This window comes from Rhamphochromis sp. 'chilingali' (assembly GCF_963969265.1).
Source record: "Rhamphochromis sp. 'chilingali' genome assembly, chromosome: 19".
In the NCBI taxonomy this organism is placed as follows: domain Eukaryota; kingdom Metazoa; phylum Chordata; class Actinopteri; order Cichliformes; family Cichlidae; genus Rhamphochromis; species Rhamphochromis sp. 'chilingali'.
The window spans coordinates 4,770,541-4,786,756 of NC_137946.1; the positions used below are offsets into that span (position 1 = coordinate 4,770,541).

At 39.1% G+C, this 16,216-nt stretch overlaps 1 protein-coding gene across 7 annotated transcripts in view; it reads left to right on the plus strand.

Moving 5' to 3' along the window:
- Positions 1 to 16,216, plus strand: part of robo3 (roundabout, axon guidance receptor, homolog 3) — a 176,774-nt gene that overhangs the window by 135,576 nt on the left and 24,982 nt on the right. For all 7 annotated transcript variants that reach the window (XM_080866045.1, XM_080866046.1, XM_080866048.1 and 4 more), the window contains 3 exons: positions 6,480 to 6,604; positions 10,551 to 10,722; positions 15,618 to 15,823. In XM_080866045.1, the coding sequence (XP_080722171.1) occupies positions 6,480 to 6,604; positions 10,551 to 10,722; positions 15,618 to 15,823 (503 nt within the window). The remainder of the gene's footprint in view (positions 1 to 6,479; positions 6,605 to 10,550; positions 10,723 to 15,617; positions 15,824 to 16,216) is intronic.

The window sequence follows — 16,216 nt, forward strand, 5'->3', positions numbered from 1 at the left end:
GGCAACAGCACTGGAGTGTGTTTACTCTAGCAGATGCAGAGCTGCATCACCACGGGACTCTGACAGCTGCATGTCACATCTACGCCCCTAGGGAGCGAGGGGTGTGTGTATGATTGTGTTGATACAAGTGCGGATATCTTCAGCGTGTTGCTCAAAATCATATGTCAAGCATGGGTGGGGTGGAGCAGGGGAGGTGAGATGTTTTCGTTGTAAGCACTTTGTTTAGCTTTGCTACGTGAGTGACAGCAGTGGAACACACGGTGTGAGTGGGAGCGCAGTGTGTGGGGAACAGCTCAGGCTGACGCTGGTTTGCTTCATCTTGTTTATGAGGATATTCCACTGATGATTTTTACTACCTCCACTGAAAAAAGGCTTTTTCCTGCATTAAAATCACACTTGCTACCTGCTCATTCACCACACTGATCTCCACACCCTTTCACCAACTTGCTGTTTCGATACTTTCAATACTGTCTGGCCGGGGGGCGGGGCTGTTGTTTCTAAACATTAGAAAGCTGCATGAAAGACACTGACCATTTTCAAATCTTTCTAATTCAGTGCTGACTGAATGAAGTTCGACAGTTTCCATCACTGATGAATAGATAGAACCACTTCATCCACAGTGTAGATGATCTTCATTTCCTGCTTTTTAAAAGCATTTTAAGTTGTTGTTTTTTTTTAATTTTTTTGACCCTTTGTTGATGGTACGCTTTTCTGTGAAGCACTTTGGGATTTTTGACTTGAAAGGTGCTATACAAATAACATTTTACTTACTTACTTACTCCTTGTTGTGCTGCAGGCTGGGAAGTGAACAAGGACTACCATCACCTGCTTCTGTCCCATACAGTGGAATTGGAGAGTCACCCAAATCTATTGTTTGTCACACAGTACTTGAAATCTGAAATCTTAGCAGTGCAACCAACACCACAAGTAGATTCAAGTTGTGTGGAAAATCCTTGCTGATTGTAGAGTTATTTTATCAGGGATAGCAGAAGGACTAATTCTGTATATTCCCACTAAAGGAATAGATCCAAATAGATTATCAGTCCAGTAATATCTGTATATATAGTTCCCCCATATCATGAAATTCAAGGAATTGACTAAACCTTTTGGAAATTTTTCATTAATATTTTTACTCTGGTCACGGCAGATGGCCCCGCCCCTCCCTGAGCCTGGTTCTACCGGAGGTTTCTTCCTGTTAAAAGGGAGTTTTTCCTTCCCACTGTCACCAAAGTGCTTGCTTACAGGGGGTCATGTGATTGTTGAGTTTTTCTCTGTATGTATTGTTGAGGGTCTACCTTACAATATAAAGTGCCTTGAGGTGACTGTTGCTGTGATTTGGAGCTGTACAAGTAAAACTGAATTGAATAAAAAGCTACAAATCCGAGCACGTTTGACTATTGGAGGAGCTCTGTGGGTTTGGAGGACATATGCTGATCACTTGCAGGAAACCTTTATAATGTTCGCTCCATCCAATTACATGCCCTTTATCTTATGGCATCATCTTATTGTTTTAGGAAGATTTGGCAAACTTATATAAATTTGCTAAATTTTCTAGACCTCCAGGGTTCCCATGTCAACGTTAATTAAACTCAACTTAAAGAATAAAGTTAAAACAAGTCAAATACCTCAAAATTAAACATTATTTCTGATCTGTAAGAGAACATTTACAACCATCCACAAACATTCAATGACACCAAGCAATTTACATGTAGACTAGACTTTCCTCCTTGAGTGTTGCATTTCTTTTCATAAAAGCTGTGGAAAGCTACGCTACAGCCTGATGTCTATTTTTACTTCCCTCTTGGCATATTAGCTTTGTTATCTGTTCTACAGTTCTGGCAGTATACGCAGCATACAAAAGAAGTCTGCAAGATCCTTTGAGTTCCTATCTTAAGTGTTGCATTCTGTATTTAGAAATTTCCCAATGTACCTCCCAGACACCGACAGCAACAGTTAGCAGTATGCGGTGCTTAATGTGTGCTGGCTCTGTGTTTCATAAAATTAGTAAATGAACATACCGTGGTATTTTAGAAGTCGAGTCAGTTTAAGGCACAGCAAAAATTAACTCACCAAAAAAAAAAAAACCCTGCATCTCTGAAAGTTAAATTATTATAAGAGTGACATGCAGGCATTGTTCCCTCTTGTTTTTTCATCTATATTTCAGCTGCTCTGTTACAATCCATACTCCCATTTCAATCCCATTTGAGGATGCTAATGTATCTCCCTGCCCTAAATCTAAGGCTCAGTGTCATGCCGGGTGCACCCATTATTGCTAATTATTTATTACAGCTTCAGGCAATGTGCCGGCTTGCCTCCTCAAATCAAACACTGTTATTCTCTAGACACGGCTGTGTAGTGGGCCAAAAACAGCATTTTAATAGCTCAAATATTCCTAGTTGTCAGTGTATTTGGGTCAAAGTTACGGCGTTGTGTCAGGTGTGAGGAGAAAACGTTCAGGTGTTGACATGTTTTTGTTAAATACCCTGCTGAGAAGTGCACAAGCATATTTTTCTATGTGTTTTCATTACGTGTGTGTGCACAAGCATGGATATGAATTACATAAGAAGTGAGCATTACACAGTGTTTCTTTAATATTTCAGGCCTTGCATCAGCTGCGACAGGAGGCCTGTCCTTGAGGTAACTGGAGAGTGGAGGCAGATGTTCCCATGTCACTTGCTGACAAAAACTAGGGGTGTATGTTTGGGCATTAACCTTTAGGGTTAGCAAAGGGCTGGAAGTTTGATCCCAGGACATGACCCTGACTAGCTCAGCCAAGACCCCCCATTAGCTGTAATTTATCCCGCAGTTGACACACGGATGTTCTCCTGCTGTGCGGAGGGGCCCGTGGTGGAAGCAGTTTTAAAAGTGCATAAGTTGTATACAAGGCATGAAATTAAGCTTGCACATGCACATCTGAGGCAAGTGATTAGGGGGAGCAGGCGGGTCAGTGGGAGAGATTGGGAATGTTTCAGCTCTTCACACTCTGCTACTATTTATTTTTGTTTCTGCTGCTTTCTCCTCATCTGAGATAGTTAATGTCTGGAAACATTTCTCAAAGTATATGTTGGGCTGTGTTTGAACACAGGAGCTGACTTAAAAAAGCAACGTTTGTGAGTCCCAGCAATGTAACCAAACAAAGCTTTTTCCTCCCCCAGAACATCAGTCAGTGGAAGAAAATTTGAGGAAAAGACGTTATTTTATGTTTACTTCAGTATTCTAAGGAGGATATATGTAGTGGATTAGGAGTTTCTTTATTCTGGATTTTTTCCTTTCATGGAGAAACAGTAGAAGGACATTAGTTATTTATTCTGTCTTTCACTGTGACTGTTAAGTGTTTTTTACTGTTACTTTCTTCTCCGTTCCATAGGCTCTCCTCCTCCCCATCTTTCTCCTTCTTTGTGTTTCTCTCAAAGCTAATAGAGAGTCAGAATTAAAGTGAAGCAGGAGATCAGGTGGGAAGATGAGAAATCAATTAGGCCCGGTGCATCATTATGCATTCACACCCCCCTCTGTGGAGGAAGGACTGTCATTTTGCTACAGAATCAATAGAAATCAAAGATGCGTGTGTCTTTGTGGATGAACGCGTGCACACGCAGTGGCATGGTGCAGCAATGAGAAAGCGAGACAGCTTACCATTTATTTGCAGTCCCTTATCCCCCTTGCCCTCCATCTGTGTTCAAAGATGTCTGATGCTCAGAATCAGAATGGTGACCCACAAACCTGGATTCAGGCTCCTGTGGGGTCTGGGCTGACCTTTTTGATGGGCTGTTTGCTGTAGTGTGGGATAAACAGTCAAGCCATCTAGATTAGGCAATAACCATCAATTTATCAAACACAAAAAGCCAAACAAATCAAGGACTGTTATGGTCGCTCGTGGTAGACACAGCTAGGTACTCGACTGAAAACCTGCAGATTCTCTCATTAAAGTCACATTCTGTTTTCCTTTTTGTATCTGATAAATGTAGTAGATATATTGAAATGGAGAATGAGAGTGGGTGGATAGTTTTCATTTATTGTCTGTTATAAGTGCCGATATTGATATATCAGGAAATGACTAATATTGGCCAATATATCAGCCCTGCAGATGAAGACAGAATGTCATTAAATCGATAAATATATGGGCTTTCACATAAAAATGTATAAAAACAAGACAAATGTTCTCTTTTTCAATTGTTCAGATTAGCATGTGTGGCTAACATGTCTGGTTGAATGAATTTACAAAGCTTAAGCAGTGGTTTTGCTAATAGCCACCTTCATTTTTCATGTATATTTTTAATATAACGGTCAAAATTTTTATTAGAGCTCTGATTTGATTTATTATGTATATTTAATAAGTTTTTAAAAATCAGTTTTATTAGTCCTGTTTTTCTGAGTCCAGAAAACATGTGGTCACCACAGGACAGTCACACTACAGGCATGATTTTATAGAATATCATCCACTATTGGAGATTAAACAACAGAAAGTATTTAAAATGGGCTTAGCCCTAAACATCTGCAGCAGTAATATTAATTCATATAACAGTGGTGGGGAACTACCACATGTCAGCTTATAGTAACTATATAGTAAAATAGTAAATATTTATTTAACTCCAGAAGTAATAATATTTTATAATTCTTTAATAATAATAATAAAAATAATACATTTTATTTATATGTGCCTTTAAAGACCCTCGAGGTACAATAAAATAAAAACACAAGGTAAACAAAAAATGAAAACAAGTATGAAAGTATAAAAGCTAAATAAGGTAAAATAGAGTAAGGTGGAGTCATGATGAAGGGTATGCAATTCTAAATAGATGGGTTTTAAGACACAGTTCAAAAGTAGAGAGAGAGTTTGTAGTCCGGAGATCTGGTGGGAGTGCATCCAAAGCCTCGGGGCAGAACAACTAAAGGCTCTGAGTCTTATGGTAGTCAGGCGAGCAGGTGGAGCAGACAAAAGGGAAGCTGGAGAAGAGCGGAGGGTACGAGGGGGTGACTACATATGGAGAACATCAGATAAATATGGAGGAGCGAGGTTATGAAGCGCTTTGAAAGTAAGAAACAGGATCTTGAAATTGACACGGAGGTGAATTAGAAGCCAATGGTGTTATATGTTCAGTAGATCTCATTCTGGATATAATACGAGCAGCTGTATTTTGAACTAACTGCAGTTTATGGAGAGATTTACGAGGTAAACCATAGAGAAGAGAGTTAATCTAAACGAGATGTGATAAGAGCATTGACAAGTATGGCGGTACTGTTAGCATATATAAAGGAATTAAAAGAGGCAGCACAAAAAGGGCACGTTTCAATCTGGCTAAATTTGTCACCTAATGCCACTGAATAATCCAAGAAAAATACGGCATTTTATTCTGTGTTACTATGCATTGCATTTAATCGCCTGTCAATTAAATAAAGTCCTAACCACTAAGGCAGTGCGTATGGTATTCTTATAACATTGAGTTGATGCTCAACACAAGCATAAAGTTATGAAGTTATGATTTGTTTAATCACACAGAGCAGGGCTGCCCTACCAGTTAACCGTGTTTGCCAGATGATGTTAGCTACAGTAGCTATGTTTAGCTCATGCATCAAAGGTTTAGTTAATATTACGTGAGCTAATGTGGCTAATGTGTCCAGCTGTTTCTTTGGATTAAAATGAATTCATTTGAAAATAAATGTTTTAATGTAACAAAAAACTTTAATGCATTATCTCAGCTAGAACCATGATTTCTGCCTGAGTCACGTCAGGTAGATTTTCAGTGGTGGTAAAGCTTCCCATGAGCCCACCACATTTCATGATGACATCAAACTGCATCTTTTAGTATTGCTTTGATTCTCAGACCCCGAGAGAAATGACATTGTGGGTTTAATGTCATTTCTCTACTGTCTTTGTTTACTGTCACTGTCTCTAAAATATTTTATTCTCTTGTGCCTTGACTGTTTGAAAGCTGTCATGGAATCAGGCGTTAGTGTTTATTGATGATTTGACTGTTGATAGAAATGCATGTAATGAATTTTGAAGTGTATAGTGCTAATTGAGTTTCTCAAAAGAAATGGGATGTTCTTCAACGGCCAAATCAGTCGCCTGATCTCAACCCAACAGAGCATGCTTTTGCATTATTAAATACAAAACCAAATGCAGAAAGACCCACAAACAAGCAACAAGCAGGTGGCTACAGTAAAGGCCACTCAAGGCTCAAGACAGGAAACACAACATTTGGTGAAGTCAGTGGGTTCTAGGCTCCAGGTATAGCCTTCAGGTGTATTTACATTTAAATTTATGTTTATGAAAATGGGGGGCTGTGTGTAAAAGTTGTTGTAATTCTTAAGTAGTTCATGCAAAACTTTTGTTAAATGTCTTGAATTAGAATAACTTTTGTGAATTAATGTTATGAATTCATTTTTTCAATGTCTGTACTTCAGTCACATGTTGATAAAATAATGGCACATAATGACTGGATTTCAAGATTTTTTTTTTTCTGAATTATGTGCTGCAGTGCCTCCTCAGATTGTGGTTCGACCGCGGGACCAGATCACAACTCCAGGTCGTACCGTAACCTTCCTCTGTGGCACCAAAGGAAACCCTCCGCCAGCCGTCTTCTGGCAAAAAGAAGGCAGCCAGGTGGGAAACGTTCCATGATTTTGTTTACAGTAGTTATGAAACATACTCTAATGAGTCTTTATTATAAAGATTTAATAGGCTTGTTTATGTACAGTTTATGTAAAGTCAAAACATTAGCTGTTTTCCACATTTCAGTACCAGTACTGGCCCCCAAACATCACAAAGCCTTTAATTACCAAGTACATACAGACCTTTACTTTTAACTCCAAGGGATTTGGTGCTAACAGTACTATGTGCATTTTTTAAACCTTTTTCTTTCAAAAAAGTTGATTTTAAGCTATCTGAAAATGTGCTGCACAATAACATCAGCATAAAATAAAGAAAAACCTACAGGTGAATTGCATCATCACAAGCAGGGCTCTGGTAAAGAGGGAAACAGTAAACTCTCATATTGTAATGTGCTATAGATACATTACTTTTTCTTATATTTATTTTACCCAATTTAAAGTAAATCCCAATATAACTTCACACAACTTTTACATTTTTTTAAATTTAAAAGAACACCTGACGAGATTAAAAAAGTGCTTTAAATGAGCCTTTATAGGATTTTAATTACCGACTCTGTTTGCATGCCACTTTGCTACATGTGCTTTGAAGAGAGCCAACATTTCCCTTCCTTGTCATGGTCTCTGCTTTTATCATCCTTCGCTGTGTGCTGTAGTTTACTGCCAGAGTGACTCTCTCTCTCACACACACACACACACACACACACACTCACACTTACACTTTCCCATCATCCACACAGTGTATTATTTACCAAAGACCTGCACGTTTTCAGATGTATTGAGATGTGTATGTGTTTGTGGGAGAGAGTCACCCTGTGATAAGCATTGCAGCCTGTTGGAATGCACTGAAAGGCCTGATGAGACTGCGTGGGTGCCTGTAGCTTGGCTTCCAGGTACAGATTAGGGAAACAGGGGGTGGCAGGGTAGGATGGAGAATGTGTGGGAGAGGGAGAACGAGTGTGGAGGAGAGAGATAAAGCAGAGAAAGCATGGAAGACAAGGAGAAGGAAGAGAAGAAGAATGTGGGTAGCTTGTTCGAAATTTTGGCCCCGCTTTCAGTGAAATGCTGAGATTTTTACTGGGTTTACACAGTGATATATGACAAAGAAAAGTAGAAATGAAGGGACGTGTTTGTCATTTATTATTGCACAATAACACAGGCTAAGTGTCTAAGGCTCATTGTGAATCAACCTGTTCTCACTCTATATGCTATCACAGCACCGGTTACCTTGTATTGCAATGCGTATATATACTTTTTTTAACTGATCACCTGAGAAAGATACCATGTGATCACAGGAAGATGTCCTTTTTGTAAAAGAATGCATTTGAACTCTACGAATAATCTTTTTCTAAACCTAACGAAGTACTTTTGGCCCCCAAATCTAATCAAACATGACAACAAAAGTACTTATTATATTGTATCTCATACAAGGAGTGCAGAATTATTAGGCAAGTTGTATTTTTGAGGAATAATTTTATTATTGAACAACAACCATGTTCTCAATGAACCCAAAAAACTCATTAATATCAAAGCTGAATGTTTTTGGAAGTAGTTTTTAGTTTTAGCTATTTTAGGGGGATATCTGTGTGTGCAGGTGACTATTACTGTGCATAATTATTAGGCAACTTAACAAAAAACAAATATATACCCATTTCAATGATTTATTTTTACCAGTGAAACCAATATAACATTCACAAATATACATTTCTGACATTCAAAAACAAAACAAAAACAAATCAGCGACCAATATAGCCACCTTTCTTTGCAAGGACACTCAAAAGCCTGCCATCCATGGATTCTGTCAGTGTTTTGATCTGTTCACCATCAACATTGCGTGCAGCAGCAACCACAGCCTCCCAGACACTGTTCAGAGAGGTGTACTGTTTTCCCTCCTTGTAAATCTCACATTTGATGATGGACCACAGGTTCTCAATGGGTTCAGATCAGGTGAACAAGGAGGCCATGTCATTAGTTTTTCTTCTTTTATACCCTTTCTTGCCAGCCACGCTGTGGAGTACTTGGACGCGTGTGATGGAGCATTGTCCTGCATGAAAATCATGTTTTTCTTGAAGGATGCAGACTTCTTCCTGTACCACTGCTTGAAGAAGGTGTCTTCCAGAAACTGGCAGTAGGACTGGAAGTTGAGCTTGACTCCATCCTCAACCCGAAAAGGCCCCACAAGCTCATCTTTGATGATACCAGCCCAAACCAGTACTCCACCTACACCTTGCTGGCGTCTGAGTCGGACTGGAGCTCTCTGCCCTTTACCAATCCAGCCACGGGCCCATCCATCTGGCCCATCAAGACTCACTCTCATTTCATCAGTCCATAAAACCTTAGAAAAACCAGTCTTGAGATATTTCTTGGCCCAGTCTTGACGTTTCAGCTTGTGTGTCTTGTTCAGTGGTGGTCGTCTTTCAGCCTTTCTTACCTTGGCCATGTCTCTGAGTATTGCACACCTTGTGCTTTTGGGCACTCCAGTGATGTTGCAGCTCTGAAATATGGCCAAACTGGTGGCAAGTGGCATCTTGGCAGCTGCACGCTTGACTTTTCTCAGTTCATGGGCAGTTATTTTGCGCCTTGGTTTTTCCACACGCTTCTTGCGACCCTGTTGACCATTTTGAATGAAACGCTTGATTGTTCGATGATCACGCTTCAGAAGCTTTGCAAATTTGAGACTGCTGCATCCCTCTGCAAGATATCTCACTATTTTTGACTTTTCTGAGCCTGTCAAGTCCTTCTTTTGACCCATTTTGCCAAAGGAAAGGACGTTGCCTAATAATTATGCACACCTGATATAGGGTGTTGATGTCATTAGACCACACCCCTTCTCATTACAGAGATGCACATCACCTAATGTGCTTAATTGGTAGTAGGCTTTCGAGCCTATACAGCTTGGAGTAAGACAACATGCATGAAGAGGATGATGTGGACAAAATACTCATTTGCCTAATAATTCTGCACTCCCTGTATTTGATATTTGATACTTCATTATTTGGTAGTATGACTTGGTTCTGAGACCTCCGGACCTTTCTTGACATTTTGTCGCATTTTCATGAGAAATGGGGAGCATGGGAGCTTTTCCCCCTTCCCACCCTGTTTGTCGGCGGCAGCTCAAAATATGTGCATCCAACCTTACTGCACAAGAAGATGAATTCTGATTTTTTTATGCCCTATATCATATTTTTGAGTCATCGGCTAATGTGCAGAGCTTGACTTTTTCACCTGCCTGAGCAGAAAAAAAGCAGAATTACAATTAAAATTAAAATTAAAACAGAAATAGCAGCATGGTGGTTAGCACTGTTGTCTCACAGCTAGCAAGTCTTGAGTTCACCAGCAGGCCAAGGTCTTTCTGTGTGGAGTTTGCATATTCTCCCTGTGTTTGCATGGGTTCTCTCCGGGCACTCTGGCTTCCTCCCACAGTCCAAAGACATGCATTTAGTGGGGAAAGGTTAACTGGAAACTCTAAATTGCCTATAGGTGCAAATGAGGGTATGAATGTGAGTGCAAATGGTTGTCTGTTTCTATCTGTTATCCCTGCAACAGACTGTGTTAGACCTGTCCAGGGTAAACCCTGCCTCTCGCCCTGAGGCTCCAGCACAAGGCTCCAAATACCTTTCAAACTTCTCAGCTTGTCCTTCACTCATTTTCAGTCCAGTCCTTGTACTCGAGTATTTTCAGAGAACTCTTCATATGTTAAGCCAGTTAACACTGACATATGAATCATAAAAATGGCACATAATGCATGAGATGAAGCAGTTTTGTGTCCATGCAAAACAGGCAACTTGGAAAAGATCCTATTTAAATTGTGTTTTTAAGACACTTCGCATAAAATTGTTGAATGGTTGCTTGATAGTTTCACAACTTGCCATTTTAATGTTGGCCCTGTTTCAGCCCACATAAAATAATGAAACGACTCCTGTGGTCATTTTCTTCTCCAGATCTTGCTGTTCCCTGTCCAGGAGCCATCACAGTCAGGACGATTCACAGTGTCACTGACTGGTGAGCTGACCATCAATGATGTCCAAGTTGAAGACTCTGGCTATTACATCTGCCAGGCCATCAGCGTGGCTGGAAGCATCCTGACCAAAGCCCTGCTCGAGGTAGAAAGTGGTGAGTATAGAAATATGAGATCATAGCTCACAGTATAAACAAATTAAACTTAATGGTGCTAACATTAAAACGACAGCTAAATTATATATGGAGAAAAACTAGACTATCTCAATCCTTTCATATTGATTCAGTCTCCATTTTCTGTTCAAAATCAGTGTTTTTCTTGGCTTCGGGTATTTATACATAGACTCAAGATCTAAGTTTAGTTAAAATGACATCTTGACATCATAACAATCACTGTCCTACAAAGTAATATAATTAGAAAACCTATATGCTTTCCAAGAAAATGTAGCTGTGAGAGGACACGACTGAACAAAAGAGCAGCAGAAATTGACATATGGTAACTGTGCACATATCACTGACACTTGTGCATCCAGTTTAACCCAATACTTTAAGAACTCTGAGGAAAAAAAGTGCTGAAGTTAACAATGTGTCATATTTGACGTTGTCTTGTTACATTGTTTTCAGATTCTGATTTGATTAATCATTCTTCACGACCATGCCCCACATGTGCACCAGTAGAAGTACGAAAAAGTTGTCATCCATCTTAAATTAAACATCCTTTTTTCCCAAATAAACAAACAGCAGGAGCCCTATCTGATGTAATCAAAAGGGACATATGATGATAGTTCTATGCAAATAACCTTGCTGCAACATATGCTCTCCTCGCTGCATCCTTTCCAGTGTGGCAGTAAACAGGGATTTTGTTCAGCTCCATCTAGACTAACTCCTGTGTTGGGTGTGTTCACATTTCCAGTTTAGCTTCAGTTAGCTGATGATATCAGAGCTTTCGACGGCTCAGAATACAAATGAGGGTATACAACGTGACTGTGGGCCAGTGGTAAATAGTAAGGTTCTATTTTGGGGTATCATGTTGTGGGTTTGTGTTCAACTTGTTCCACTTCTATTTATAAATGTGCAGGAATTTACTTGGCTTATCTAAACTGATCATAACTCAGTTGCTAGTTGGCAACACATGTGCCATTCTGTTTACATTTTAGCTTGAGCCTACAGCCGTGCAGCTGTGGAGCACACCCATATATGACTATGACTTTCTCTGAGATCACCGTCTATGGCTTCAACACAGATGTAATGAGGCAGTGTGATAATTTGCAGGTGACAGACCCACATGCAAACTCCCAAGGCTGACTGAATATTTATATATATATATTTTTGTTAAGGTCAGATGCCAAGGACAAAATTCACAAAGGAAACCAAACAAGTCCAGACGCCCCAAGAATAACTGAGAAAGCATGAGAGAGATTATGCAAAATGAGACAGGACTATTTATACGCACACTGAGGCCAGTCAGGGGGAATGGACGCAGCTGGGGAAAACATAACATGAGTGTAGTCTGGATAACAATAGTAGTGGGGAAACAACACAAACGGAAATGAAAATTAAATTCTGCAAGCACAGCTGTCAACTTGTCAAACTAAAATTTAACAACAACTAAAGGCTCCAAATACTAAGATCCAAATATGATAAACAAAAATTCTAAAGAGATACAAGAACCTAAACGTTAATAATAAATTCCATAAATACTCAACTGGAAGTGAAAGACGGAAACGCTCAGCCTGATATAATTATGATGATAATCATTACAAACCACACAGGCAAGGAGGACTTAAAAATAACACAGTCCAAAACAAACCCTCAAATCAATGGAAAATTTAACTCAAACTATTTATAAAAATGTGAGCTCATTTTTATCTCCTCTTCCTGTAAGCTTCTTCCCCTTCACCACACCTTTGACAATAAAACCTTCTGTTATCTCTCATTTTGAGACAATGAATCAGTGAAGCTGTTCAGCACACGTCTTCATTTCAAAGAGTCAAAAGGGTGTGAGAATCAATTTGCCTGCATGCATAGCCACACATCCACATTCCCAAAAGTGGCCTCGTAGATGAGGGAGATTTGAGTCTAATAATCTAATCTAACCTAATCTAATGACTTTAGCTTTCATTGCTGGATGAGATGGAGATATAAAGTACATGCTTGTCAGTATTTTGTCTTTAACAAACCAACTCATGAAATATTCAACAGATAAATTATGCAATTAAATATTCTTTAAATAATATCTATACTTTAACTGGTTTAAAGTTATTGAAAATATCTTACGTTGCATGGTTACCTAAAGACATTTAAAATCCAATATAAAAATTCATTCAGCCACTACTCGGTGCGATGCAGCGGTCCATGACTGACAGGAGGTCACTCTAGCCACACATTCCTGCCTGAGACAAATCTGTGCCATTGATTTGCATGTTGAAGTGGAGCAGCAGCAGAGAAAGGTAACCTGAGAGCCTTTGGCAGTAAATGTTCTCTTATAGTGATACTTTACATTCCACATGAGAGAAAATGTGGTTTCATGGGTCAGTATGAACATCTGTAACCCCAAGATTACACACGCTTGACTTTAGTGTGTTTTTCTCTGTGACTTTGGTTTCATTATAACTGCTTTCAGAAACCAAAGTAGACCTCAGAGAGAAATATCACCTACAGCTGGCACTGTAATATAAACGAAGACAAACCCTGTTGATGAGGCATTTTCTCCTGGTCGAAGGTCACCTTTAAATGACAATATTTGATGTTACATTTATTTTGAAAGAATTCATATCAAATAAGAGACAACATGCATTGTCCATTATTGAGAATCATAATTCTGTGTTAGCCTGTGACAATGTCCTGCATATTCACTATTCCAAACTTTATCTGTTTTCAAAAAGCTTATCAGGTTATCAGATCAGAGAAATCATGTTGGCATAGGGTGTCACAGTTTGCACTGGCAGACTGTGTGGAGAGAGGAGGAGGACCTAAATGCAGACATTTAGAGCGAATCTATAATAAAAGGTACAAAAAAAAAGACAGATTAACACTAAGGCAAAACTAATTAGAGCTAAACTGTGAGAAACTAAATGCTAAACACAAGAGACCAAGAACATAAAACCCTGAACATGATGAAAACCTGGAAACATGGAGGCATGGAAACATGACATGAACTCAACAGACCAACAGACAAGGAATGAATGAAAACACACAGATTAAATGCACACAGGAGGTGATCAGGGGAAGTGGAAACACATGGGGAAACAGCTGATTAGAATAAATATAATGACACTACAGGGGAAGTGAAACCAAACACAATGAACATGGAACACCAGCCCTCTTCAGAATAAAACGGGAAGCATAATGAGATGCAGACATGCCATTACGAGCTTGACAACATAGGACACGCAGACATGAAACACATGAAGGGCGAGGGAGACTTAAACACATGAAGGGCGAGGGAGACTTAAACACAGGGGTGAAGACACAAGGAGAATCTAATAAGCAATAAAGTATGGCAGGGCAACATCGGGCAAAATAGAAATGAACTTAGATAAGCTGATGAACATCAAAATAGAATAAAACTCAAAGTGCTGGGTCAAATGACCCAGGATCGGAACACACAGACTCTGAATAGAGCCAGCCAGCCTAAAACCAGGAACTCTCATGTTGTCAGGTGATAGTGCAAACAACTGCTTCACCATTCTCACAGTGCCTTAATTGCCTCTTGGGGATAAATAAAGTCTTTCTGATTCTTTCTGATGAAAAACCCCATATAATGTCACATCAGATTACTTGGAAAAAATTTAAGCAAAAAATTTAAGCTATCTAAAGCAAAATTAGATCTAATTTTTATTTTTAATGTAATGGCATCTTTGGAAATTTCAATAGTTGTGTTTGTTTGTCTTGCTGCTTAGAAGATCTATACCAGTCTCTTGTGTCAATGGTGATGATGATGAAGCCAATGAAAAGTGTGGATTCACCTTAGTTTACTACTAAACTGCAGTACTGTGTGTGGTTCTGGAAACTTTTTCTTGTCGAATTGCCACAAATCTAACAAAGACTCTAGACCCAAAACTCAACATTTACTAATAATGTCGTCATAGTAACCTCTTGACAAGTAAATAATAATAATACTGTTTGAAATCTCTGTAATATTTATTGTTTGTTGATTTGGTGTGTTGTTGGACGAGTCTGGCAACGCATCAAAATTATTTGGACATCTGAGAATAGTAATTTTTACTTTTTGAAAGGCTCCGTCAAAAGATTGTTCTTTCACAGATCCTCTACACGTAAAAGTATAAAGAGCTTGCAACACCAGTAATTATAGTAGTTTTATTGAACACTGAAACAAACTTATATGTCCGTCTCATTGTCTTAGACATGACTATCTGTAGATTTCTACTTTCTGCAGAACACAGAGACAGACAGTGATAGATCACAAAGATCCTTTGAATAATGACAATAAACTTTCTGCTACTTTCGTGATGGTAGGCAGTGGGACAGTTTATGAAGTTTGTTTTCTGAAGTTTCAACTGCTATAATATTGTGGTTTTTGGTGCAAGAAGTGAAGCTAGGTTAATAAATTAATAAACTGGATTGATAGACTATTGGCCTGATGAAATACCCGCTAATTATTGGTTATATTAAGTATCACACAGAAAAACCAGGGGAAATTGTGAAATTGAAGGCACCAATACCACAAACATGGTCAAGAGGTTAAGTTCTAGCCGGCTTTATAAGCTTTCACCTGTCAGTCAAGCAACTGTGTCCGCAATTTGAAATCAAGTGTTTAACTTTTAAAAAATCCCTCTGGAATTATTTTTACAGACCTATAAAAATACTTTTTCTTCTGTTAAATTGAGCATTTTACCCAGGGAGCAAAATCTTAGGTGTCATTACATATAAAATGATTTAGATGTTTGCGTCCTTTCGAATACTTTCTAGGCTTTTGATCATTTGCATTTATGCTAGATAAAGTGTAGTGGTGCAAACGCTTCAGTACAGTGAAGTAATCACCTTTGGTTCAAATCCCATCCTTATGTGAATGTGCTATGTTCCTACAGCACCTTCAGACCGGGTCCCTCCCATCATCCGCCAAGGACCAGCCAATCACACATTAGCTCCTGGATCCATGGCTCAGTTACACTGTCACATCATGGGCAACCCCATGCCCAGCATACAATGGGAAAAAGATGGCCAAAGGATCCTGGGAAATGATGGTCGAATCAGCTTGATGGAAAATGGAACTTTTCAGATCACCAACCTCCAGGTACTGGAATAAGACTCATACTCTTACATTCATTTGCTGTTTAATAACAATGCAAATATAGTGCGTTTCATTTTTTTCCAATCCCATGTTAACGAAGCCGTTTGCTTTTTAAACTCGCGGCTTTTCTATAATGACATTCAGCAGTGTGTATTTTATAGTCCCTGTAATCCCACCACACTCATTAAAATGTATCCACTGTCTGCATGTATCAGTATTAGCACATCAAACATGATGTAGTTTACAGAAGATAAACCTAATCCAAGAGATAAAACAACAGCTTTAATTCCAGGAAAGTATGAAGCATTTAAACAGAGGACAATTTTACGGTTGACTCAGACGATGAGTTTTTATGAGCGGAGGAGAGGTGGGGAACATTGAGGTGTGATCAACATG